The 26,711-nt window shown below is 38.7% G+C and overlaps 2 protein-coding genes across 3 annotated transcripts in view; one reads left to right on the top strand and one right to left on the bottom strand.

Moving 5' to 3' along the window:
* Nucleotides 1-26,711, top strand: part of ME1 (malic enzyme 1) — a 153,485-nt gene that overhangs the window by 74,540 nt on the left and 52,234 nt on the right. For both annotated transcript variants that reach the window (XM_072330846.1, XM_072330845.1), the window contains exon 7: nucleotides 8,498-8,601. In XM_072330846.1, the coding sequence (XP_072186947.1) occupies nucleotides 8,498-8,601 (104 nt within the window). The remainder of the gene's footprint in view (nucleotides 1-8,497; nucleotides 8,602-26,711) is intronic.
* Nucleotides 11,850-13,539, bottom strand: LOC140250502 (uncharacterized). Its single transcript, XM_072333247.1, has one exon. It carries the CDS (start codon nucleotides 13,393-13,395, stop codon nucleotides 11,911-11,913), a length of 1,485 nt encoding a protein of 494 aa, XP_072189348.1. The 5' UTR covers nucleotides 13,396-13,539; the 3' UTR covers nucleotides 11,850-11,910.

Genomic DNA, 26,711 nt, shown 5'->3' with positions numbered 1-26,711 from the left:
AGGCCATGGAAAATATGAGAAAGCCAGATGGGGTTTCAGATTGTCACATTTACCAAACAGTGTATCTGCAATGACATTATGGACCCAAGAAGAAGCAGAGGAGGAAACAGCTTTAGCAGAAAGAACATTAATGGCACTGGATTTATATCTCAGTTTCAGCTCATGTTAAAGACTGTGAGCTGTATACTGACATTACCAGCAGTTCCATCCATTCATTTCATTTCTTTTCACTCCACATTTCATCAAAAGGAGATTTATAAAAGGGTAGAAATGAATATCTGGAAATGCTTATTTTGGATAGTATGCATGAATATCCATAGACCAAACTGATGGCAGACCTTATTACAAAATACATCAAAAGTTTCCAATTCTTCACACTCAGAAGGCAGCAACAGATACTGTTTGTTTTAGTTGGCTTTTGTTCTTTCTGAAACTAGCTCTCTGCTTCTGCAGCACTTTGACAGTCAGTGGAGAAGATGAGAGTAGGAATGAGCCATAAATATAGCTATTATAACAAACTGTGAGATAAGATGTATTGTCCGTGTTACCACAGAAATAGACCTAGTTTCTGAAACAAAACATTCTAGGCTGATGGTGAGGTTGATCTAAGAGATCTACCTTGTGCACAGAGCTTGTTAGGAAATCAGGCATAATCAAATACTGAGATGTGAGTACCAAAAGAATATCAGCAAACTTGGATAGTAATTTTCAGTCTGTCAAAGGGTCGTTGTTGATGTGACCTGTATATGTAGGAAGAGACTCAACATATTTGGTTCTAGTAAAGATCACGGCTGTGTCAGCGCTGGAGACAGGGATGTCAGGGTGAAAGATATTCTGGTGAACCTCCACAAGGGAGTAACTTATGGAAGTAAATGAAATAAATAGATACAAGTTTAATAGAGTTGAGAATAAGAGGGCACAACAAGTGATAAAGATTTATATTTACATCTGAAAGTAAACAAAAATCATTGCAAAATATCAGAACTGTTGATCAGAAAGATGTACTGATAACATGGATTAAGATTTGCAGTTTTACAAGCAGTGCATCTACTGATATGTTAAAATTCCCTTCATTCTGCTGTGTAGTGGTTGCAAGACAAGCACTCACTGAGTAGCATTCTTTCAGCATTTTAGAGTGGATATTTGTATTTTCCATTATATGTTTAAAAGCAATAATGTAACAGTGTTTGATTGTGACAATCTATGTAGCTTGTTTCCGTCCTCAGGCATGTTCTAAAATATGGGCATGTTAAATGTCTTGTGATGTGTGGCAGGACATACAGATTGAGATTTTAGCTATTTAAGTGCTGGAGCCCTAGGAGGAGAAATGATAGTCATCAGCTGTTTGGGGGCTGCTTATAGTCAGTTGAACTGAGAGCTTAATTATTAGTCTGAGCTTGTCCTGAGGTTAAGTAAAATCTTTTATAGAAAGTAGATGTCAGGGATTCAGGAAATTTATTCTTGTGCCTTCTGATAATTACATGTGTTAAATGTAAGACTTACTCTACTTCTCTGCTTTCTGATTACTGTCTCTATTTTAAAATATGGATTATTTTATGCAGTGTAATCTGCTGAGGTCCTAAACAGTGTCAGATTCTTCAGGACTATTGTTGTCTCAATAGGCAAACAAGATTAAGATTTTCAAGAAATGCCACTGGCATGCAGACAGCCATTTGTTTTCAGTTTTACTGTATAAAAGAGTTATGCATCCTTAAATTGCATCAGATGAAATATTGCTCTGCAACCATGGTTCTGAGAGTCTCCCAAATTCCAACTCAAATTACAGGCATTTGTGGATTTGGCATGGTCCCTATTCCTTCAGACAGATGTTAAGAGAGTTCTCTGATATTGTTAAACATAATACAGTATGTTTATCTTGGTGTTTTTATTTTAGTGCATCCTAAAATGCAAAATGAATTGGGCCTCTCTGGTCTCTTCACCAACTCTGCTAGATGTGGTTGTGTCAGCATGTCACTGATGCAGTGCTAGCCTGAATTACTGCATCAGTGTTTACCCTTGGATACTGTGGTAAAGCTGTCCCTGTGACAAGATCATTTGTGCCCTCATAAGAGGATGAGCCAGAAGGCAGTATTAGATAGGGAGTAATATATTATTTCTAAGGAAGTTTAAAAAAAAAAAAAAAAATTGTATGAAAGGAGCAGGCTGTTTTCTGAGCTTTGTTAATGGAAAGCTGCATTTCTAGATCCATCCAAATTGTCCAGAATTGAGTTTTCAACAGATATTTCCAACTAGCATCTCCTTCTAAGAGCTTTCCAAACCTGGGTCTTTTTTAGCCACTCTTGACTTTATCCTGTTACATGAAAGATGATGTTTGTTTGTTTTTTCAGCTATTTTATTTGTAAAGCTGTTTAAAAAGGTCATGTCAAGCTGAGGATGAGTAACATAACCAAGAAAATGCATTGAAATATTAAATGAAGTTGACCATTGTCTTCAGGAAAATCTGACGTACCAAGGATAATTTTACTTCTCTGGAAGATAAATTCACAGGAAATTCAAATGAACTGCTTTTAGCAAAGTGAAATCTTAAGATCTTAAGATGAATTTGGGAAACCCGTGGGAGCTGAATCATACTTCCCACGGAGCATGCAGGGCTGGAAAGCAGAACCAGAGTGGCAGAAGCAACCCTCCCCACTGTGCGCCTCTGTTAATAGCATTACAGGGGAACTCAGGGACAACAAGCGAAATGATATTGTCCCAGCTTTCTCAGCTTGCAGGTGTCTGCTGCTCTGTCTTCTGTGAGCACACACCACGCTTCTCAATTCAATACAGCTTAAGGCAAATTACTTTTACTCTAATGTGCAAATCGATTTGCACTTTTAACACGCTACCACAAGACTTCTGTTAAACTGTTAGTATTCTTGTTTTGCAATATAATGCCCAAAATGAAAGAAGGAAGGAAAGGGAGGAAGGAATGGAAGGAAGGAAGAAAGGAAGATACATTTGTCCCCTATAAATTTTAAATTCTGAAGATGTTTCAAAAGCTTTGCAGCCAAACTGAGCCAAATTCTTGCATCAAGAATCCAGTTTGCACTAGGTAGTAATTCTGCAAAAGTTCAAGAGAAATATATGTTCAAATTTATGCTGTTTAAAGAAAGGGCTAATTGAGCCAAATATCTGCCTTGAAACACTAGGTCTTATCCTCCTTATGCCACTTTTAAATCCTTAATATATGTAAGCATTTTAAATCCATAGCTAATACTAAAACTCAGAATGTACTCATAAGACAACTGTATAAATGTATTCACCTATTCACACGGGATATTTAAAGCATACTGAACTCAGTGTTTCTGGGGCATGTTTAAACTTTCAGTCTGGGAAGTCTCGCAAGCCCAGACAATTAATTCAGTGACACATCGCTGATGAAAAGCTTGGCCAGCTATATACCAAGAGCCCGAAATTCCTTTACAGCTCAGTGCCTTCTACTTTACAAATGTTACAGTTAGACAAGAAATAGCCCAAAGTTCCTTTATAGTCCTGTTTGGAACAATGTATGAAGAAACCCAGGGCAAAGACAAAAGAACTAAACATTCTACAAGTGAAAAGAACAGTAGTTATTTCTGAGCTGTGAGTGGCAATCCATTGTGGAGCTTCTCTGTTTCCAAAAGGCACTGAAGAATGAATAAGCTGCTTAAGCACATTATCCTGTTATTCAGGTCAACACCATGCAAACTGGGTCCCCTCTTGTTTTTTGGGGGTTTTTGTGTTGTTTTTTTTTAGTGTTCACACATCTTGAGAGATTAACATTTACTATGGGCTATTTCATGGCTTTCAAAACAGATCACTGGAGAGAAAGTTCTCTACCACAATCAAGTGTGTCAAGTTGACATGATGATTAGGTACTTTTCCTCAATGACTTGGGTTCCTTTTGTTCCCCAGCTTGTTGTCAAAGCTTAAACTTTGTTTTGTTCTTTTGGAAATCTAATCTCCTGTGAAACATAAGTCTGCTTTTCCCGGTTAGTGGGTTTGTTATACATATTAAATGATACTGGAAAAGTTGACACGAGTTTATTTTTAGGCACACTTAATTCCAAGGCTAAAAAACTCCTAAAACATTGAGGTTTAGCAACATGGCACAGTTCAAACTTTAAGCAAAATAATAGTTTACAAGGAGAAAGGGCTTAATTGAGGTTCTGGTACTAGGAGGATCATATAGATCTACTTAAAATTAGCTGTGTAAAATAACAAAAAGTCCTTTGAAGCACCACCTGAGTGTATTAAAACTGTAATGACTTTCGGGGTTTTAAGAAAAAGGCAGTCATTTATACCATCTTACTTGTACACAATTATAGTAAAGAGATCAGCAAACCATCAAAGTTCAGGCAAGGCTTGAGCTGCGCACCTGGCTCTAATTTAGCTACAAAAGCCAAAGCAGTGAGAAACAGAAAATTGCACACATGTATACTTCACCAGTAGAGAAAAAACATGCGGAAATGTCATCTATTCTCAAACTTGGCACCAGGAAATTTCTTTGGAACATATATAATTTAGTGTACACATTCATGGAAAACTGAAGGTTAAGAACTCAGGGCTGCAAGATGCTGAGCCTCTTTGTTAGCAAAGAGATTCCAGACCTCTCAGTGCCACCTATAACATATTTGGTATACAGTGATGTTTCAGAGCGAAAATTCCCCCAGTGCTGCAAAATTATCAAAACTCTCTATTTCTACAATGAAAAATGATATTCATTGGAGCCACAGTTACAAAACTAAAGGAAAACTACAGCTGTACAGAACACCAAAAGTTTTGGGACAAAGATGTGCCACTTCCCAGATACAAAAAACATTTCGGAGTACAATTGGTCCAATGAAGATTGGTCCTGTAAAGCATACAGCTACCAAGAAGAATGTAGAACCATTGACACCTTTTCAACCGTTAATATTTTTGTATATTAAAACAGTCCAAATTCTTCCTGTGAGCTTCTTTTTTCTGTTTTCTCAGCCAGAGGAAGGGCTGGTGAACACAGTGGAGTTTCTGTTCTCCAGAAACGTCAGACATTTCAAACAACTTTTTTTGTTTCCACAGGACTGAAATTTTACTCTGTGTGAAACTTTTTCCAATAAAATAGTTCATCGGTAAAAAAATAACAATGAAACTGTGGACACACCAACAGCTTCCATCAAAATTAATTGCGCAGTAATCAATCTGCGTTCATTTAAATTTGCACTAACATGCTGAATCATGATTTTCTGCGCTGTAAGAACTGCTTGCAGCTGGAAAGTGTTTTTAAGACATTAGGAAGAATGGATAAGGTTTCAGTTTGCATTAGACTGTGATGCCTATTTTCTTTGAACAAGCTTATTTTGAAGTCTGGCACACAGAATTTAAATACGTGTATTAGATTCTTTGTTTGCAAATGCTGACTGAATTGCGGATGAGCGAAATCCTTCAACTAACACTGACATTACCTGGGTTTGAGGGTGTAGAACACTTTGCAAAAAGAAACTTCATAATCAGGTAACATTTTTCTTTGAACTATACTGCCTCTTTTACATACCCACCAGTAAGAGATCAGGGCCCTTCCAACCTAAGGGTGAGAACTTTGTCAACACGTTTATAAAATACAAGGAACCTCTTGCAAAAGAAAAAAAGGAGCTTTGCCCTCTGTTTCTCCCCAGAAGAAAGAGACTTCACCTTTGGGATGAGCTAACACAAGTGCTAGCATCAGCTCACCCTTTCTCTAGTCTTGCCCAACAGATATGTACTGGCTATAGTACCAATGAATGATAATAAATATTTTCCCATCTGTAACTCTATCACTAAAACCTGCCTACTTGTCAGAGCCCAGAATTTAAAAGGTGGTATATTCATCATGTTCCTATGACATCAGTCTTAAATACAATTGCTGAAAGAACAGTTTCTGTGGAAAAAAAATAATAGCAAAGAATGTTCTGTGCATTCACTACAGTCTGAAATAACTATTCTATTGTTTTACACTACCAAGTTAGAATTTTTCAGTTAATTTGCCTTAAATAAGTCTTCAGTCCAGTTTGCTATTTCCATTCATGATGTTGTTTATCTGCCAGTTTTATCTTTGCATCCTTTGCTTGCCTTTTGCTCAGGAAGCCCATAAATTTCTTAACCTGAAGAGGAATTAACAGTCACAGCTTTAACTTGCATAGACACTTAACCCTATTGCTCATACTCTAGTGTTGGCTCTCACACACACAGGCGGCTTTGACCGGCTGAAGAACTGTCAGTGCCACGGAACTTTAATTAAAAAACAACAACACTGTAATGGCTGGAAAGAATGCTTCATGAAGGAATCTTGTAACACACTACAAAATTACCGCAGTTTGTCCCCGAGCAAGAGGCTGCTGCACAAAACCAGACTGAGCCAAGGACATTCTGTGGAGGCTTCCGGCATATATCTGTGGCAACAAATAAAGAGCCCAGTGTGCAAAGGCTGTGGGCAGCCAGGCATGATGTGTGCCAAGCAGACTCCATCCCTTCTGCCCTTGTGCAGCACAGCCTGCCTCCTCTTGTCCTTGCAATACAATATATATAGCACCAGGCAAGCTGCCCCAGGATGCCAAACTCATTTCCTTGCTTAAGTGTGCAGAGCTAACACCTGTTCAGACTCAGAAGACTAACATTTATAAAGATGTATAATGAGTGGTTGAAGAGCAGCCCCACAGAAGGGCATCTTTACTATGTACAATTTTGGGAGCTACAATACAAGAAGGACATAGAACTATTAGTCTGTCCAAAGGAGCACTACTAAGGTGGGGAAGGATCTAGAGGACAAGGTATTTGAGGAGCAGCTGAAGTCCCTGGGTTTGCTCAGCCCAGATCAAAGGAGCTGATGGAGGCCTCATGTCAGCTGCAGCTCCCCACTGGAAGTGGATGGGCAGCACTGAGCTCTGCTCTATTTGACAGCAACAGAAACCGAGGGAATGGCATGAAGCAGTCAGGGGAGGGGCAGCTGCAGGTGAGGGACAGAGTCTGCACCAGAGGGTGGTGGGTATGGAACGGGCTGCCCAGGGCAGCACTCTGGGCACTGACCTGATGGAGTTCAAGGAGTGTTTGGACAATGTTCTCAGTACTGGGTCTGAATTTTGTGTAATGCTGTGCAGAGTCAGGAGTTTGTCTCAGTGATCCTTGAAGATCTCTTCCAGTCTGTGATATTCTGTGAACCTGTGATGCTGCTATCCCTCAATAACATCGTAATACTACCAAGGGTGGTTGTGGTTGTCTGTTTCGTAAGATTGTTACTTATCAGTTTTCAGCTGAGGCTTTTGACCCAAATATTTTTTTGATTGCACAACATTGAAGAACTGGGAAAACAATTCATGCCCTTTTCTAAAGCACAGAAATTAGATTTCTCATCTCCAGGCCAAAGGAGGCTGAACAAGCTCTTCAGCCTTTTCACTTTTTTTTTGGCATATGTAAAGCTCTCTCTAGCATTGAGAAGTGGTCTATATTTTTCTTTATGATGTTTTCATAGTAGAAGTTGGTGTACAGTTTTCTTCAGTGGTGCTGGTTTTGGAAACTTCTTTCAGGTGACAACAAAAATCAGTCAGCAGTCATACTGATTGTTTCCACAATCTGTCTGAGAATGTGTGGAAGGACCAAACACAAGATACAAGAGAGAAATTATCTTACTAATGTTTAGATGTCTTTAAAAAAGAATGCTGTTATACATGAGATCCTGTGAGAGCCAATGAAAATGTTGGACAAGGGAATTGCTGTAGCTGGAGTGAGTTGTCAAATGGGATGGTAAAATACTTCCAACACATTTGTTAAGTTTGTAAGTTTTAATGTGGAAATAAAGATGTCCAGTAGCAAAGACATGGAATGAAACGAGCTTTCTGTCTTTGTGGATATAGGGCAGATTCTGGATCATAAATCTCAAGGAAGAGAAAGTGCAAGATTTAAGCAGAGAAGGACTCAGAAATTATATCCAACTGATGGGCATGGATAACTGAAATGAAGAATGCTGTAGTCTAAATTGATGTTTAAAAAAGTTGGAAGAAGAACATCAAGGACTTGCATATGTTTTGGCATAGTGAATTTTAGAAAGCAGTACATTATCTGAATATCAGCTCATCAACACAGCTGGAATGATGGACTAATTATTCCCTGAGAGAGATTTGTTAAAGATGATGAGAAAACAGCTTCTTTTTAATGTCAGGGCTCTGTCAGGATATAAAGGAAAAAGAAAGGAACTAAATAAAGCTCTAAAAAGATAGTTTTGAAACTTGACTTCCTAGGTTAAACTTTCTCTTTTTCACTTGGAAACAATATCCTTCTTTTGATACTAGGATATCCATTTTCCTTGATACAAAAGGCTGTTTCTTTAATCCCTTTGTTGCGTTTCTTCAGTCTTTCTGTAGAGGTGGATAAATGGATATGTATTTCATATGCTTGGGTTAATCCTCAAACACTGTATTGTTGTCCTCCTTTTTAATATAGAATGTACTTGTGTAACTTGTTCCTGTAATAGTTCAAATAGTTTTTTTTTGTGTGTGTGTTTCAGGCATTGCTGAAAGATCCTTTGTATATTGGGCTGAGACATAAGAGAATTAGAGGTCAAGCTTACGATGATCTTCTTGATGAATTCATGGAAGCTGTGACTTCAAGGTATGTGATAGATTTGTGCTATTCACTGGTGAATTCCATTGTGAACTTCATCCTGGGAGAAATAAATGTCCTTCTCTATGTAAGAAAGAAAGAGTAGTGAGATCAGAATTGCTAGGTTCCTGATTTTTTTTTTATTATTTATTTATTTGGAGCTCTGTATTTTATAAGATGGTCAACTGTCTCTAACTTGCTTTAAATATTGCCGTTTTACGAATTCACTGCACGAGTGTGAAAACTCATCTTGAGATGACTGAATTAACTTTTCAAAATGCTTTTTTGAGGGTTCGTTCTGACTTGATGTGTGAAGCACCAGCATTATGCTTAGAAAATTGTTTTTGCAGCCTGCTTGCCATCATGTTTAAATCTCCCTTCTCCTCAGGTTTTAGGGTTGCATGCACTCTGAGCTGACTCCCTCTCTATTACAAACAAGAATAACAACAACAAAACAGAAAAAGGAAAAGAAAGTCATCCTAGTCTTTGCCCCAACCCAAACAAACATGGGACCAAGCTTCTGATGTTTTTTTTAAAATATCATGTTATAGACCTATCCCAAATCAGCTTTTTCTTGTTTCCTTCTCTGCTATACAGAAAGTAGTTAGATTCATTATTAGAATGTATAGAATACTACGTTCTATGTCAAATGCCACATTTGCTTACATTTACTTTTTCATTAAAATATTTGGAGTTCTCACTCCACGTTCAGTGTGTGTACATTAAATAGCCTAAGTACCAGAATCCTTATCAGAAACTGCTCCCCACTTCTGCAGTAAACTATAAAGCCAGGAGCGAGCTGTGGGACCAGATCCTCAGTCTCAGTTTTTATCACATACATGTTTTGAATCCATCTTGGGACCTCACCTGGATGTGCACAATCTCTATTCTCCCTGCCCTGGATCCTGTGTGAAAGAAACCTAGGCAAGAGAGTAGTCTTAATTCCCATACTTGAACCACTGATTCCCATACATATTGCTGTACTCTTGCCCATCACCCCCAATTGGCTGACAGTCCCTTGTTCATAATCTTCCTATGTTGTTGTTGTTTTTTTTTTTGTTTGTTTGTTTGAGTAATCTCTTCCAGACAAAACTGATGCATTTCTACTTTCATAATAGAAGATTCAGAACATTAAAAATTACTATATGGACCAAGTGTCTCGCTCCAATTTAGGAGTGAGGCAAAGGTTCTTTAGATATGTTATGCCCGGCGTGAGATTAAGAAGAAGAACATTCAAATGTTGATCCGACCAGTTTATTAGAAATAATAGACAATTGAGAGGATGGGGAAGGGAGAGCGGTGAATGCCAAAATTAGGGTGATGGGGAAGGGAAAGTAGGCGATAGAAAAAGGTAGAAAAGAGCAAGAATTACGTTAAAGCGGGGAATAGTCACCTCCTGGAAGCAGCAGCGTCCTGGAGCACGTTGTTAACGTTGGTCCGGGGCAAAATAAGCGTAGGGGAGAGCAGCAGCGAAGTAGCAGGCCGCAGATCGATGAAACGCAGAGAAGATGGTCAGAGTAGCGAGGTCTTGGGAGGCAGAATCTCGGGCAGCGAGGTCCCACGAAGCAAAGTGTCGAGCAGCACTCCCAGAAGAGATAGTAGGCAGCAGTAGGACAACGGTGGAGGGATCTGAGGTCAGATACCTAGAAACCCACAAACCGTGGTTTGTCCGTGCCCTTTTTATACTTCTTTCCAGCCTTCCAGACATTTCTGGACAGCTCGGGTCAGAGTCTTGTGATTTCCTCAGAGATGTCAATCTTCCTTGAGATGGGCCAACACCACTTAAGACCACTTAAGGGCCATTAGTCCTCAGAGATGGCCACCTTCCTTGAGATAGGCCAACACAAAAAGACCACTTAAGGGCCATTGATCAGTATCTTATCTCCCTTTCATAGCTCCCGGACTTGTCAATCTCCTAAACAAAGGGATTTCTCGAACCTTGGTTCCTGTGTATTTCAGACAAAGGCAGTCCTGGAACCTTGGCCAGGATTTGCCTGAACTTGTCCATTTCAGCAAACTTTGAGACAGTACTGGAAAAACATGGCTTCTCACACCACCCCGTGACTCAAAGTTTGCTTAAAAAATGGACCACTGCTGATCCAGGATGGTGAGAGAAAGATAGTAAGCATGAGGGAAAAAGGAGAGGGCAGGGGAATTAAAATGTTTCATGCAATCATTACAAAGGATTTTTCCTGCTTGGTTACAAATGTTGCACGGATGTGCTCGACTTTCTCATCACTTGATGAGGTTACAAAATACATAGAAGATACAACATGTTGAATAAGTTGAACAAAACATGGTATCATACATGGAAGAAACAGTAGAGTTGCGACAACACACAATAGATAAACATGGTATCATACATGGAAGAAACAGTAGAGTTGCGACAACACAAATCATAAAAGTAATCCCAGAAACATACACATCTCTTGTCAAAACTCAGACACTTTCCAACAACTGTGTTTTGGATGGAACTCCTGAACTGATGTGTTACTGAAAAGCATCAGTGCAAAGGGTTTTATGATAAATTTTACTTTTGTGACTACATCTAAAAGATATTAGATGAGTCCCATTGCTCACTTCCCAATTCGTTAATAATTTGGAAACACCATGGAGGAGTTACATGCAAATCACAATCAGTTTAACCAAAAGGGGTGAAAGAAGGGGTCAGAAGGAATTATACCACTGTGCAGGAAGTACCAGAAAGCCAGGATGATCTGAAAAAACAAAAATCTGAACCAAATTGTGAAGTTTTAACAGATCCAAGGACTGATATCAATCACAACCCACAACAAACCAAAACATAATATTATTGCTTCTAGCATGATCACATCTTCAATTTTTCTGTCACAAAACACAAATGGCTATAAGCCATTCTGTTCAGTCAGTGTCCCACGGGAATCTTCTGAAAAATAAAACAAGACAACAACTTGCCCTTTTGGGGCTTTGTTAATACAATTAAAAAAAAACGAGGGAACAATTCGGTGAGAATATGTTTTACATTCCTTGTTTAGGGGTGTCCTTAGCCTTCCAAGGATTCTTGTTAAGGTATTTCATTAATGTTAGGGGAATTGTCCTCAGGTTAGCTGAGTCAATTGACACAGGCTGGCCAGTGTTTCCCTAGTTTATCAGTTTAACTGTATTGTGACTCACAGGGGTAGCTGGTAGGAGTGGTGAGGCCTTGGGACAGAAGGTGTTAAATGGAGAATCTTCTCCTTTTGTTGTGAGCTTTCTAACAAACATCCACCCTTCCCCCCCCCCCCCCCCCCCCCCCCCCAGCTCACTTGAGGAGGGTGAAGGAATTAGTTTCCCAATTTCTCAGGTATCTCTTCTGTAACTGTGGGGGGGGACACTAGGAACTGGGGTCTCAAGTTTAGTCGGCCAACTGGTCACCAGCATCTCGAGCCTATCTGTTGATAGTCCATTCATTAGATCTCGAGGAATACCCTTTTGCAGGCCCAGGGTCCACAGTCTATTACGTTTGTGAGCAATGTTTCGCCTACCTGTTCTTACTGGCAATGAAACCTTTTCCATTCTATTAAGTTTCGGGCTAGGTGGCCTAGGAGCAAGGGTGGCTGCTGCAAGCCTTACTCCCTTTGGCTCAAATTTACTGGTAGAAGCCACGGGCCCAAATTTCCTTTCATAATTAATCAACTCTTGGGCAACCTCCCCCCATGTCCATACCTTAAAACCAGACTGTAAAGAGCCTGAAGTACCAGCTCCTTCTAAAGCAGCTCGAGCTCTCTCTCCCTGGGACATGGCCTGTATTTTACCTTGTAACTGTATACCAATAGGTTTCAGCGATTCTGGAAGCCCCCTAATTAAAGGAGTCATCCTTTCAGGATCAACAGGCATCATCATGGGGGATTCGTGCCGTGGCTGCAGTTTCCTGTCATACATCATTTGCAGACAGGCAGCCTTTTGAACACTTTCAACCAATTGATCCACCGTCCCATTAATAGCAAGAGGGTCTCCCCTTTCTAAAGGGTTGAGACCACCAGCCCAATAAGCAGCCCTCTGTGTTAGGGACCAGGGAGCACGATTGTTGCCAGTAGTTAAAAATACTCCTGGCCCCCAATAACCCTCAGCCTCCTTTTCGGTTAGCATTATTTGGTCTCCACCAGTTAGACTGACTCTCCATACATACTCCGTTTCCGATTCTCTTGGAGACCGGCTAAAATCCTTTTTCAATTTAGCTAGTTCAGTAGCTGAAAAAGGAATTTCTTTAACATTCATTTGAGGATCAAGGTCCTCACCATTATCAAAGGTATATTCTGTTTTTATAAGAGGACGCAGAGGGGCTACTGGGGTTTCATTATTAAAGCTTTCTTTTGTTTCTCTCAATTCCTCCTGAGGATAGATTTTCTCTTGTGGTGCACTATGGATAACAGTGTCACCCGTATCTTTATATAATAAAATTTCCTTAAAAGCCGTTTGTAACAACACCGAATTATGCTTTTCTCTATTCAATTGTTCTTCTAGATTTCCAATTTGGTTTTGCAGAGCTTTTACAAGCTCCTGTGTTGTTTTAACCGTTTCTTGTAACGACTGTATTGTCTGGTTTTCCGCCTTAAGCTGCTGGTCTCGGAACTCCACGGCTGCTTTTAAAGCAGCACCGAGTACCGCACAAATAAATGATTTGCCTTTCCCAGCTCGGGTACGAGCCCCATGTTGCAAAACACAAATACGGTCCGAAACAGCCTGCAAATTATGCCAATTTTCTCGTGCCCAGTCCAACCCTGTTAACGATGGCCTAGACGCATGCTTTTCTAGCAAATCAAACAACATATTTTCACCTTCCATAGCGAATATACTTTTACTCACTATAAAGACAACAAAATCTACAACGAAATCTACGCTGAGGGAGGAGGTGACTCCTTATCTCCTCAGAGAGGCAAACACTTAGCAAAACAAAACCAGCAACTGCTCAAAACACTCCCTTACACAAAAGACCAAAAAGATTCAAATCAACACTTCCAAAGAAAGTGTAAACACCTCAATCGCTCCTGGCTATCCTGTCAGGCCACGAAGAAAAACTTCAACCTTCAAGCCACACAAGTTAAAGAATAACTTATAGGTTTCTCAAAAGTAATAAACTTCTTGGAGAAGCACACACGTCAAAAAATTACTTCCTCACTTCCCCAAGAGGCGCACACACAAAACTTTCAAATCCCGAAGTACGTTACAAGATACTTAAAACCACCACAATGCAAAATAGTCTTCCCGGGGAGGCACACACATATAAACAAAAGCAAATAATCAAAATTAATTCATACGTCCCCGAGAGGTATACACGTAAGAGAGACAGCAACAAAGTTTCAGGATATGGAGCGGTCTTCCTGGAGAGGTGCTCACGTCAAAGAAAGTTATCAAATTTATCGCTCCTTGCAACTCCAGGAGAAAGAGACAGAAAAGTTTTAGAGAAACTGGAAGGACAACACTCTCACGACGAGTATCCTGCCGACTACGCCAATAAAAATGTCTCGCTCCAATTTAGGAGTGAGGCAAAGGTTCTTTAGATATGTTATGCCCGGCGTGAGATTAAGAAGAAGAACATTCAAATGTTGATCCGACCAGTTTATTAGAAATAATAGACAATTGAGAGGATGGGGAAGGGAGAGCGGTGAATGCCAAAATTAGGGTGATGGGGAAGGGAAAGTAGGCGATAGAAAAAGGTAGAAAAGAGCAAGAATTACGTTAAAGCGGGGAATAGTCACCTCCTGGAAGCAGCAGCGTCCTGGAGCACGTTGTTAACGTTGGTCCGGGGCAAAATAAGCGTAGGGGAGAGCAGCAGCGAAGTAGCAGGCCGCAGATCGATGAAACGCAGAGAAGATGGTCAGAGTAGCGAGGTCTTGGGAGGCAGAATCTCGGGCAGCGAGGTCCCACGAAGCAAAGTGTCGAGCAGCACTCCCAGAAGAGATAGTAGGCAGCAGTAGGACAACGGTGGAGGGATCTGAGGTCAGATACCTAGAAACCCACAAACCGTGGTTTGTCCGTGCCCTTTTTATACTTCTTTCCAGCCTTCCAGACATTTCTGGACAGCTCGGGTCAGAGTCTTGTGATTTCCTCAGAGATGTCAATCTTCCTTGAGATGGGCCAACACCACTTAAGACCACTTAAGGGCCATTAGTCCTCAGAGATGGCCACCTTCCTTGAGATAGGCCAACACAAAAAGACCACTTAAGGGCCATTGATCAGTATCTTATCTCCCTTTCATAGCTCCCGGACTTGTCAATCTCCTAAACAAAGGGATTTCTCGAACCTTGGTTCCTGTGTATTTCAGACAAAGGCAGTCCTGGAACCTTGGCCAGGATTTGCCTGAACTTGTCCATTTCAGCAAACTTTGAGACAGTACTGGAAAAACATGGCTTCTCACACCAAGCATTGAAATTTTCTAATTTAATGCATTCACTATTTCATCCTGTCTTTAAAATAGACCATAGCTAAATTTAGATCATTTTGATCATATACTGAATTAAATCATCAAAGTCAAGCAGAATACTATTTCAGTAATGTTTGATGGTCTGGTTGATTTGTTCTCTTGTTCCTTTTACTCAAAAATCTTTATAAACTGTAATTTTGAGTAATTTTTAGCAATTTATGTTAACTTGACCTTCTGAAAGACCACTTTATTCTCAGCTAAATCTGTCATGGTCTACAACATTGTCCTTTCATGTTTGAAGTGAAGTACTTAAAATTCAAGGTTGTCAGTTGTTTTGGCTGTAGCACGATGTCCAATTATGATACTCATTTGCTAAGATGAAGGGAGAAGTGATGTAGCTAAGACATAGGCAAGTCCATTTGTTCAATAATTTAACATACTCTACTTTAAAACTTAGATCCAGTTTGTCACTGGTAGATGTAGGGCTTGCAGTTGGTCCTAATGTCTTGGGTCATACTATTAAAAGTACAGGCTGTGATTTGTTTTACCGTGCATTATTTTCTCTTGCTGCCATTACAGTGACTTAGGTAATTGTATACTTTACTCATCTTTTCCTTGTGAAAGTTTCTTTTGTACTTGTTCTCTTTTCACTTCTCTTAGCTTTCTACTGGATGTTTCACAGAGGAGAATTTGCTTTACAGGTCTTAGATTCATGTTTGGCCTCTTACATTTTAGGTTATCTGTATTTATTGGCACTTACTGCTATGATACTCCAAAAGTGATTTTCTTATTTAACATTGCCTAATCAATTCAGAGAATGGGAGAAGATCTGGGGAAATCTATTGTCATGTTTTCAGTACTGTGGAATATTCACCTCCATGGTATACGTAGCCATGAAGAGCAAGGCTGTTATGTCTCCTTAATCTAATATTAAAGGGCAAACTTTAAAGGTGATGACAAATATTTTAAGGAGCTTAAGTTGGAAAACTGTACTGAAGATGTTTTTTTTAGATCTTTCTTACTCTCACAGTTCTCCAGGGAAGCCAACTCTTGTAGAAATTGAGGTGAGGTTTTATCAGCTCTGTTGAGAATGTGTGGAAGTAGGCAGCTGTACAGGACTACATTTTATATAGGCTTCTCATTGGCTTCCCAGAAATCTTCCTAGACATGTGTATCATATTGACTGATTGTTAAATTTTGAAAATCTATCAGCTGGTGCAGCAGCATTTATAGTGTATCCTATTGGAATGCTACTTTTATAGAGTAAATGTTATGGTACATAATAATGTGCTCTATAAAAAGGCCTGTCATATGAAGGTATAATTTCATCAACTGTAATATTTTCCCTTTCTCAGCCTTCACTGCTATTCACCCCAAAAAAACTTTTCTTGTAAATCAAAATCATTTTTGAATGACTCTTTATTTTTTTTTTAATAAAAGCACATAAAGACTTAAAACGTCCACTAATACAGGATTTTGGTACAGTATCCACTGTGTTATCTTAGCAGAATGAAACTAGTACAGTGTGATTTTTCCCAGATGTGAGAAGGCACAAGCATATGGAAAGTATCTGGATTTCTTCTGGCGTAAAGTCAGTGAACAGCTTTTATTTATTTACCTATGTCTCTATCTGTCTATTTATTACTATTGCCAGCAGCTGCCTTTGCTGTAGACAGGTGCTGTAATTTTTGTGGACATTACCAAGTATTTCTTGCTTTGTGTTGGCGTGGTAATTTAAGGGTATAAGGACGTACTAAATGGAAAGAATGTTTTGTAATATGGGAACTAAAAAATAAAAGTTAACTTCAGCATTGAATAGTGCAAATCAAACATTAAAACCTATTCATAAAGGCTTGTTATATTCTACCCAATGGAGAAATGGGTGATAAAACATTCTGTACAGTAGCAAATTTTTCCAAATGACAAGTTGTTCTTATATATCTGTGTTTACAGAGGAAACTCTGAGAGGAGGGATCACTAAACAGGGCTCTGGTAGCTTGGAATGATCCACCAAGGCTTCTTATAAAACCAGAAGAAGTAATTCCAACTTTTTATTCCAGTTTCCATTTCTTTCCTACTTGCTTGCAGTGATGTATTCATTTACAGCAGTGAAGGGATTTTGGAAACACTTGAGGGGAAAATAGGTAGACTAGAGATAGAACAAAAAATGAGGGGTGAAGAAAAAAACACCTTCTTATTAACAGGAACTTTACTTGTCTGATGCCAAAAGTGGACTTTTTCCTTTTTCTGAAGACTTCCTTTTAGCAAATCTGGTAAAGATAACTCCAGCTTGAACTCCCCTGAAGAGAACCAGAGCAGGGAAGAATAGTGTGTTACCAGCTTGCTTTCTGCTGCAGATCACAAAAGTCACTGTGCACTGGGGAAGGAAAAATGCACAGCTCAGAGGGACAAGGCTGACTTGTACCGGTGGTCTGTCAACAGAGAGGGAACATCTAGAAAATGAAAAGTAATCTTATGTAATTCTGGAAGGTAATACTGAAGTCCCAGAGAGTTTTGCAGAACTCTTTTTCTGTTATAAGCCAAAATTTGAAGGGGTTTATGATGTGGAAAAGCAACCCCCTATCACTGAAATTGGCTTTTGTAGGCAAGATGTCTTCTCTATTTGTGTGTTTTTCAGTTTCAGTTCAAGGTGCAATAGGTGTGAATCACAGAAAAGTAGTCTCATGTATCATTTATGTTCCAGTCTGTAATCACATTTTAATTAAATCCTTCCCCAATCCTTTCACATGCTGTGCTTTTCTTAAGCTTGTGATGTACAAACCAAGCTGCTGACAATTGTAATTTGGTATGTTCTGTCTTAAATAATCAAGATGCAGTCATTATTACTCATTTGCCTGATTACATTATTCACAGATGTTAATAGTGCTTTATTTCACATCGTACATTACTCTAAAATGTTGCTTTATGGTAAGTAAGGCTTATCTTTGAAAACAACTGAAAGATTTATCAATCATAAAAAGAAAATTGCACAAATACTTGGGTCACTCAAAAAATAATGCCTCCTGTTTACATCCATGGAAACAACAACAGATCAAAAAGCATAACACCATTTGATAGAGCAAATTCTCAGCTACAAAACACTGTTTTTAAAGATAGTTGCCATCATTAGCAGTGCATTTTTTGCTAGAAATGAACAAGAGACTGCACGATACACTCATCAAAATTTTTATAGCCACCAGAAACACCATTTCAGTGGCTCTTGTCTTTGCTGAAACACACCACCCACCACCTCACCATGCTCACATCCACTTTTGTCTCCATCAGTGTTCCACAAGCACTGACAAATGTCAAAGGGTGCAATTTTTTTCCTTACAGAGGAATTCAGTGACACACTTTTGTTTCATCTGCACTTCCGTGTCAGTCCCTCTGCTGCTGTCTGTCACACAACAACAAAATGTACCAGAATTTTTCTTTAAAATTCATTTGTACTTTCATTTACTAGAAGCTGAAAACAGATTGTATGCATTGCTAGATTGATTACTGCACTAGATAACCAAGAAAATGTCTATGTCTAACTTTCAACACCATGTTTTCCATCCATCTTTTTCAATAACTTTTGTTTCTAGTGCATGGGTTCTGTCAGTTTTACAGCTTAGCACAGTGGATTTCAGCTTGTTTAAGCCCATTGTTTGACCCTGTTGTATAAATAGTCAATAACAACACATCTGCTAAAAATAAGTCCATGTCTCTTGTCACAGGAGAAGTTCTCATTTTTTCCCAAATAACAATATTTTGTGCAGAAGCTCTGATCTCAGTCCTGTTCCATCGATGTCCTTGGCAAGAGAAGGATCTTTGTTTTGTCATCTGAAACCACAATCAACTTTCACAGTGATTTAAACTGTTCTGATTCATCATTTCCTTTTGCTTGCACGCTCTTGAGAAATACTGACACCATGCCAAGGCAGTAATAAATAAACATAAGTATTCCATAGTTTGGATTTTGGTGACAGTCAAAACAGCAGTAATGAATGCTGCTGGGAGTACCTTATATGAAATAGAGAAGTGGAATGTGCTGCACTACTGTGAGGAAAGGCCACCACAGCCATTTTGTTTTCTCGAGGTTCACTTCATGGAAAAATATGAATGAAGGTGAAGTCATATTAGGTTTTTCATTTCATATGCGGAGATAATTTGAATCTCCTGCAACACAATATACAGCCTTTCTGAATCTCCTTTAATGCTGCTTGTGGTGAAATAATCTACTTAGTTGTTCACATGAGATAAGTTTGTACAGTGATACCTAATGACCAAGTGTTGAGCCTTTCACAGTGGAAGAAGTCAAGAAAATTTGCACTTGCGAGAATTACAGGGTTTGTTTGTCTGTTTTTTCTTGTCCTTTAAATAAACTGAAATTAAAAATCATAGAATCATAGAACTGTTTTATTTGGAAGGGCTCTTTAAAGGTAGTCTGGTCCAACTCCCCTGCAAGTGTACAAGGGCACCCACAGATAGATCAGTTAGCAACTCTGCTAATGAATAGTGTTCCAAACTGTTTTTAAAACACTGAGAATCTAAATCTTAGACCAGAGCAATTTTTTCGAGTGTGTTGTTCCTTCTTTCATTCATACCAGGCTTTTTCTAGGACCTTGATTTACTCACTTTGCAGTGAGCAGAAAACAAGAATCAGACTTGGAGCTGCATTGGCAGCTGTGCCAATGGCATGAATCTTTTGGGGATTTTGTGATTGGTAACTTCTGACAGCCTTAAAGACTTTTACATATGCATTTTGTGATTCATTGCTGCAGGCTAAATTATATCTGATTGCTGGAAATGACACAAGTGTACGCTTTACAGGTTTTTCAGGCACAGTAATTGGCATAAGGAAAGTGAATCTGCAAGTGAAGTGAAATCATGGCAGGATAGATAGACTCTACTCACATCAAGTTTATTTGTAGAAAGAGAGCTATTACTGTTTGTACTGCAGAACCAAATAGAAATTCTTAGCAAAGATCAGTAGAGGAGTCTTAAAGATATAAAACCTCATTCATTTCTGAAAGAAACCAAGAAGTTGTAAGACTGTCAATCAGTACTGAGGGAGATGGCAATTGTTTTGTTTTTGTGGGGCTAAATAGAGAGAGCTGGAAGTATTTTTAATATGCTTCTTGTACTCCATCTGATTGGAATGGGATGTATTCATGTTCTAGTAATGCTCAGCTATGTCCCAGACCTTCTGTAGGTAGTCAAAACCCAACCAGTGAAGAACACACTGTTCTCAGGCTTTTCTTCTCCAACTTATTTCAAGATGGGATTTTTAAAGCAGAAAAGGTCTGGGTAATCTCAGTCATGCTCCTTCCTCTTTTTTAGCTGCAGTATATGGTAGGCAAAATCCTCAGTAGGAGTTAACTGATGCAACTGTGGAGCAAACGGAATGAGTGTTGATTTATTTTAGTAATTTGTGAGTAATATTTTAACATGCATGAGATTTGCTAGTGAAATAAAGCTAATCAAGGTCAATGACGTGAAACAAATAGTAGTAGTAATAACTTGCTGGTCTCCTGCTTGAGTACAAATTTCAAAGTTTTTATGCTACAGTAACAAGCAGATTTAAGTATCACAAAGATAACAGGAAAAGCTGGATACTGAAAATCTGTAAATCCATAAGCATGATTTTGCAAGTACAGTTTTTATAAAATATGGGATATTACCTGTTTTCTGTCTTCCATTTAGAACACATTAGAAAATGGAAGTTCAAACTGTATTCAGATATTCTAAAATGGCCTATTATTGTCTGCATCTCTCAAAATAACTGGCCAACTTGGGCTCTCCAGAAAGACTGCATTGCTTAGTTTGTTCCAAACTGAGACTATAAAACCTTCTCTGTTCCTATGCTGATTCACCAAGTAAGCCTGCATCTGTGCAGATGAGATGAATATAATCACGAACTTCTAGCAAAACTAGTAGTGCATAACATCAGTGATCCTAACAGATTCCAGTGGGATGCTGGGGAAGGAGAAAATATTTTAACATTCTGAATGTTTTGATACCAATGTGTTGTTACTTTTTAAGCCTTCAGCAAACAGTTGTACTCCCAGACCACAGTATTCTGTCGTATTCACAAAATGTAATGATGTATTCGCCTTGAGACTGTTGTGAAGCAAAGCACTTGCTAGGACCAAGGCCTCACAAACAATTTTTTGTACAGTCCTCCCAGAAAACTGCAATGGAAACTTCAGTTACTTCCCTTTCCATCCTAGAATCTACACCTGTAATATATCCCTGCAAAACAATATAACTGACTGAAGAGGGGAGACATGGCACTTCTGAAAATCAGGACAATTTTCATTTAGTACTGAAGTTTGGATTTAAATGCTGACTTGTGAAATGGAAGCATTTGACCTTATCCTGAGATTACTGTCAAATTAGCCTTTTAGCTATGCAAACCCCATGATAAGAACTGTCTGCCAGGGATTTGGAACTGGGATCAGAATACATGTCAGAGCTGAGCTGTGGAGTTGTGTGCATTATCTGCTCCAGTAAGTACGATCCTTACAAAGATAATATAGAGTACCTTAAATGAAGCCTTTTCTATGTCAGGAACATGCTACTTATTGACTTCGGTAGGTTTTTTTTCAGTCTTTAGGCATATTCAGTGATATTTAAAACATCCTCCACCCAATCTGTCTAACAATTTTGTAGTGGTGTGTAAGACTTCTTACAGTCATGCTGCACTTAAAGTAGTTGCAGATTAATACTTTTTTCTTCTTCATGGATGGGAAGTGAAGCATAAGATCACTGAATTTGAATTAGATGTCCTCCTGGGCACAATCCAATTGCCTAAACGCAGGAGTACAGCACTGTATCCTCTCCATCTTCCAACTGCTGGCCTAGGTTCTTCAGCTGTCACACACACTGAGTCCTACCTGCCAGTACTGTGCAGATGCCATGGATACCCCATGGATGCCTCAGAGGGCACTGGGTTCCTGTGTTTAAATATCTATATCAACCCCCAATGTCTACCTTTATGTGCTTGAAGGCTTTCAAGTGCCAGCACTGAGTGACCTTCCTACTGTTGCATAGATAGACTATTGGCAAGAAAAGAATCACCCTAAATATCCTTTTAGGTAGACTTCCACCTATAAAGCTATCCCTAGGAAACATCAATTTTGGATATAATTTTAATAAAGTTAGATGTTGGATGCAGATATTGTCATTGTTTTGAATGCTGACAGCTACTTCTCTCTAATTTTGCAGTCTCTCTATACCTCTCTTCTGCCAACAAGGCATACTAAGAGCTTGCTTAATTGAAAGCAGATAAACACTGCTGCTTTGAATGGTAATATAGGGTAATCTACCTACTTTACTGATTCCTATTCTTTTTTATTTAACCTAGACATAAGGAGACAGTATTTGAAGTCTACTATATTCTTGACACTTTTTGAAAATTCCAGATGCACATCTTCCTTCTGCATTAGCAATCACTAGTGTTTATACATCGCTGTAAAAAATATTAGCCTGGAAAAGGCTGAAAAGTGAAATACGACACTTCAGACCCACTACCATATGTAAGTGAAGTGAGCTGACATTTCATTGACGCCCACAGTTGTGCCAGAGCTAACAAACCCCAAATAAATAATGGAGTATGTTTAGCTCATGCATCTAATCACCAAATTATGAAAGTACTTAGTAATTTATTGTGAGTTTAAATGAATAACTGGATTACTGGCATTGGAAGGTTGCTGATTGTGTCCTCGGGAGTAGATAATATTTAACTAATGGGTTGTCTTATCTAAAAAAGGGGTGCATATGAATGGAAAAAGAAACACATTTTGAAAGTCAGACTGGAGTTCTAGTGGTTCAGTGATGTTTTTCTCGTAATCCCTCACTCTTTTAGATTTTGCTAAGGTTTGAATAATAAGGAGGAAGAATTTCTTCTGCTATCCCTGCACTGGCTCTTGAAAAAGGAAATTCTTTACAGTTTTATCTCCAGCAGCATTACTCCAATACTTTTTTCTCTGAAAATGGGATTTTGCTTAGTAGAAAAACAGAAAGTTATCTGTTTCAAACATTATACTTTGGAAACTGCAAAGGACGTATCACTTAGTTGGCTAATTTTATTTCAGAATTTAGTGGATTTTAACATCAAAGTTAATCATTCTTCTAGTTGCTGGTTTGTAGCAATGGCTACTGGAAAGAGACTGCTGGCAGGATTTGCTGAAAATGAGCTATGCAGATTTTAATAAGAATGGAGTTATACTAGTAGTATGTACTAGAAAAAGCTAAGTCTTCTTTCTGGAAGACTTACTTTTTTATATCTAGTTAATTGATACTCTACATTTTATTTTTAGCCCTGCTTTGTAACTATCTTGTACCTAATCCATATTGCTAAAAGGTAATTATTTGTTATGTATGAGTTTGTTTCCTTTTATTTTCAATATCCCAGTGTAAGAGTTATTTGACATAACCGCTCTTGCTCAGGATAGAACTCTGATCTAGAAAACACACCCAGAAGTTATTTTGCATTTTAAAGTCATATGGATAGCGGTAAGCTTATTCGTGTCAATTGTATAACCTGAAGGGTTGTAAGAACAGTTATTAAGAAGTGTCTGCAAATTTGAAAAATGCAAGGAAAAAAAAAAAGTTTTCTTTTAATAAGCAATTAGTTAATATGTGTAATCAGTTTCTGTACAAGTTTCCACCATTTTTAAGCAGATTACTTTTCCCAGGTGTCATTTGGGTTTATATTTCAGTGCTTAAGAATATTTGACACACGAATCTCTGAAACACTGCAATGCTCATAGTAATCTCTTAATTCACATGCTTTAAAAAAATTATGAATATTTTCAAATTTAGCAATAATTAAGTCCACTTACATGTATTTTCATCCTGCAACATTAGAATTATTATATTTTTTTAAGCTTCCTTAATTAGGCTCAGAATACAAAGCCTGTCTTGTTATAGGTTTTGCCTTTGTCACCCATGGAGGAATCTAAAAACTTATGAAGTCCATTTCTGTGGTTGGAAGTAACGAGCCAGACATTTAGAGATCTTTTTACAGTATTGAATTTTTATTAAGAAGACTTTGATTAATCTTTTCTGCTGAAAAACTGATTATGATCTGAGCATATGTTTTACTTCTGGAAAATGACATTTCTTCAGCTGTTTGACTGTAGTCATTCCACTGAATTTATACTGGGGTGTGGGGTGGGGTGAGAGCTCAAAAGCTAATTAAATCATTGATCCTTCACATTTATACAAGCTGATTTAAGAATGTCATAGCATCTACAAAGAAGTGCTCTAGTAAATCTGTTAATGATTCAAATTTGTTTAAACAAAAAAGATTTTTCAACTTAAGCCAGGCTGTACAATGTTAGGGTTTGTTTTCTTTTCTTTGCCAGAAGGTACAGAAGCTGTAAGTTATATATGGAAAGTATTTTTAAAGAACAGCATTTTCAGGATAAGAGAACTGAGTGCAGCTGGTTTGGTATATTTTCCAATTCAGATTTCAGAATGGGAACCAGCTGCTCCCATGTTGCTCTTAGCTAAAATGCCAGCATGTGCTGATGGTTGTGAGATGGCCATTTTGAAATGGTACACATGAAGAATAAAGGGTGTGATCCCCATATCAGTTTCTGTTGCTAAGTCCCTTCTTACAGTAACAGTACCACCTGTACACCATTGCTGGTCTCTGGACCCAAGAATTAGTGCCACTTTTCTTCCAGCCCAGATGCCTTCCTTTAGCTGTGCAGGCGAGTATGCTTTGGTACACTAATGAAAACTGAGACTGGGGGTGGCTGAGCAGATATTGCTAATTCATTAGGAGTGTGCGATGTATGTTTTTTAAATAAGGCTTGTCTTTAGCAAGAATGTGATGGCAAATTAAGAAATATAGACTGGATTGTTCATGGAAGACAAACATGAATGCAGTGAGCAGTGCATTCTTTGGGATTTTGATTTAGACAATAGGGGCTAAGCTATTTCGGTCTGAATGCAATTCCCATATTTAGTAACTATCACAAATAGTATTTAATCAAAATTTCCATAGTATTAAACACAAACTTTAATAAATCAGGACGTTTAAGAAATATATTTGATCAACATAAAATTCTGTAGTGGTATTGCTTATTTATTTTATTTGCACGAAGCTCATTGAATATTAGAGTGGTAAAAACACTGAATTTTGAAAATAAGCAACAGCAATATTACAACATATGCAAAAGTGATTCGATTAAAATCTATTCGAGTTTGCTCAGAAGCTTACTTAGAACACTTTTTCAACTATTATGTAGATTTCCAAGAGAAAGAAATTTTGATACCATGTCCTGAAATCATATTCCAAAATATTTGTGTTGTGCTCACTTGATAACATATTGTTATGCTTTCTTTAGTTTCGATCCCAGTACACTTTCATTCAATTGAAGGCAGCTTCTGCAAACATTTAGTATTGCTGGAAAATCTAGTCTTGACTAGGAAGTGTTGTACTGCTTATTGTAACTCTCTGAACATTTATAGCACTACAAAAGTGCAGTTTGCAATTGTAGCTGCTTGCATAAGAGCATTCTAGTGAGAAAATTTGAGGGCTGAAGACAAGAAAATGGCACTGTTTCATAGGACTCAAGTATTTGCACAACACGCTTTTGTTTTATAATTTGGTGTTTAAACAGGTTTTTCAACCCTGTATTTGCTGTATTTGGAAGAAGGGAGTCAGACTGCTGAGAACAAGGAGTTAATATGCGCTCAGGCAGTTGGGAAGGTTATTGGAGCTGGAGTGTTTTCTCAGTTGAGGCTTGTTGGCAGCAGGTTTAGCTTAATGAACAGAGGCAATGTCAAATAACCACTTCACAGAACACAGGACAAAACAGATTCTTGTCAAAAAAAAAAAAAAAAAAAAAAGTGTTCTTGGCTCCAAAGAAAACCACTGCCTTGGTTTCAGCTTCAGCAACTACTGTGACACTGTACTATATAAAAGTTTTTGAATGTTATCTCATTTTCTGTCATATTGCCCTCTTTCTTTGTTAGAAATCTTACACCAACTGAAAAAGAAGGGAAAGTCCAAGTGATTCTTTTTGGCTGATAAAGGGCAATACAGTTCTTGAGGCAGGGGTTTTAAGTAATGTGCTGTGTCTTGGCATTTGTTACACTGGAACTACTGCTTTCCTATAGGCGTTTTACTGTAGTTTCAGTGTATCCCACAGTGTTCTCCTGCAGAAGCTGACAGCCCGTGATTTGGACAGGTACACTCTTTGCTGGGTAAGGAACTGGCTGGAGGGCTGGGCCCAGAGAGTGGTGGTGAATGGAGTTAAATCCAGCTGGTGACTTGTCATGAGAAGTGTTCCCCAGGGGCTGGTACTGGTGCCTGTCCTCTTCAATATCTTCACTGATGACCTGGATGAGGGCATTGAGTGCACTCTCAGCAAGTGTACTGACAACACCAAGTTGTCAGGAAGTGTTGATCTGCCTGGGGATCCAGACAGGATGGATAGCTGGGCTGAGGCCAATGGGATGAGGGTCAAGAGGAAAAGAGCACTTTGGCTACAGGCTTGGGACAGAGTGGCTGTAAGACTGTGCAGAAGAAATAGACTTGAGGGTGCTGGTTGACACTCAGATGAACATGAGCCAGCAGTGCGCTGAGATGGTCAAGAAGGCCAATGAAATCCTGGCTGGTATCAGAAATAGTGTTTCCAGCAGGAGGAGGGAAGCTATATACTACCGCTGAAGTAGAGCTGGATGATACCAGAACAGACCTGGTGTAGACTGCTTTTCATCTCAGTGTGAAACA

The sequence above is a fragment of the Excalfactoria chinensis genome, chromosome 3 (genome assembly GCF_039878825.1).
Source record: "Excalfactoria chinensis isolate bCotChi1 chromosome 3, bCotChi1.hap2, whole genome shotgun sequence".
In the NCBI taxonomy this organism is placed as follows: Eukaryota; Metazoa; Chordata; class Aves; order Galliformes; family Phasianidae; genus Excalfactoria; species Excalfactoria chinensis.
Note: the sequence above shows the minus strand (reverse complement) of the source record. Positions and strands in the feature narration are given on the sequence as shown.

What these genes read in the sequence shown, in the direction of transcription:
- LOC140250502 (XM_072333247.1), bottom strand. Translation starts at nt 13,395, where the DNA reads ATGGAAGGTGAAAATATGTTGTTTGATTTGCTAGAAAAGCATGCGTCT.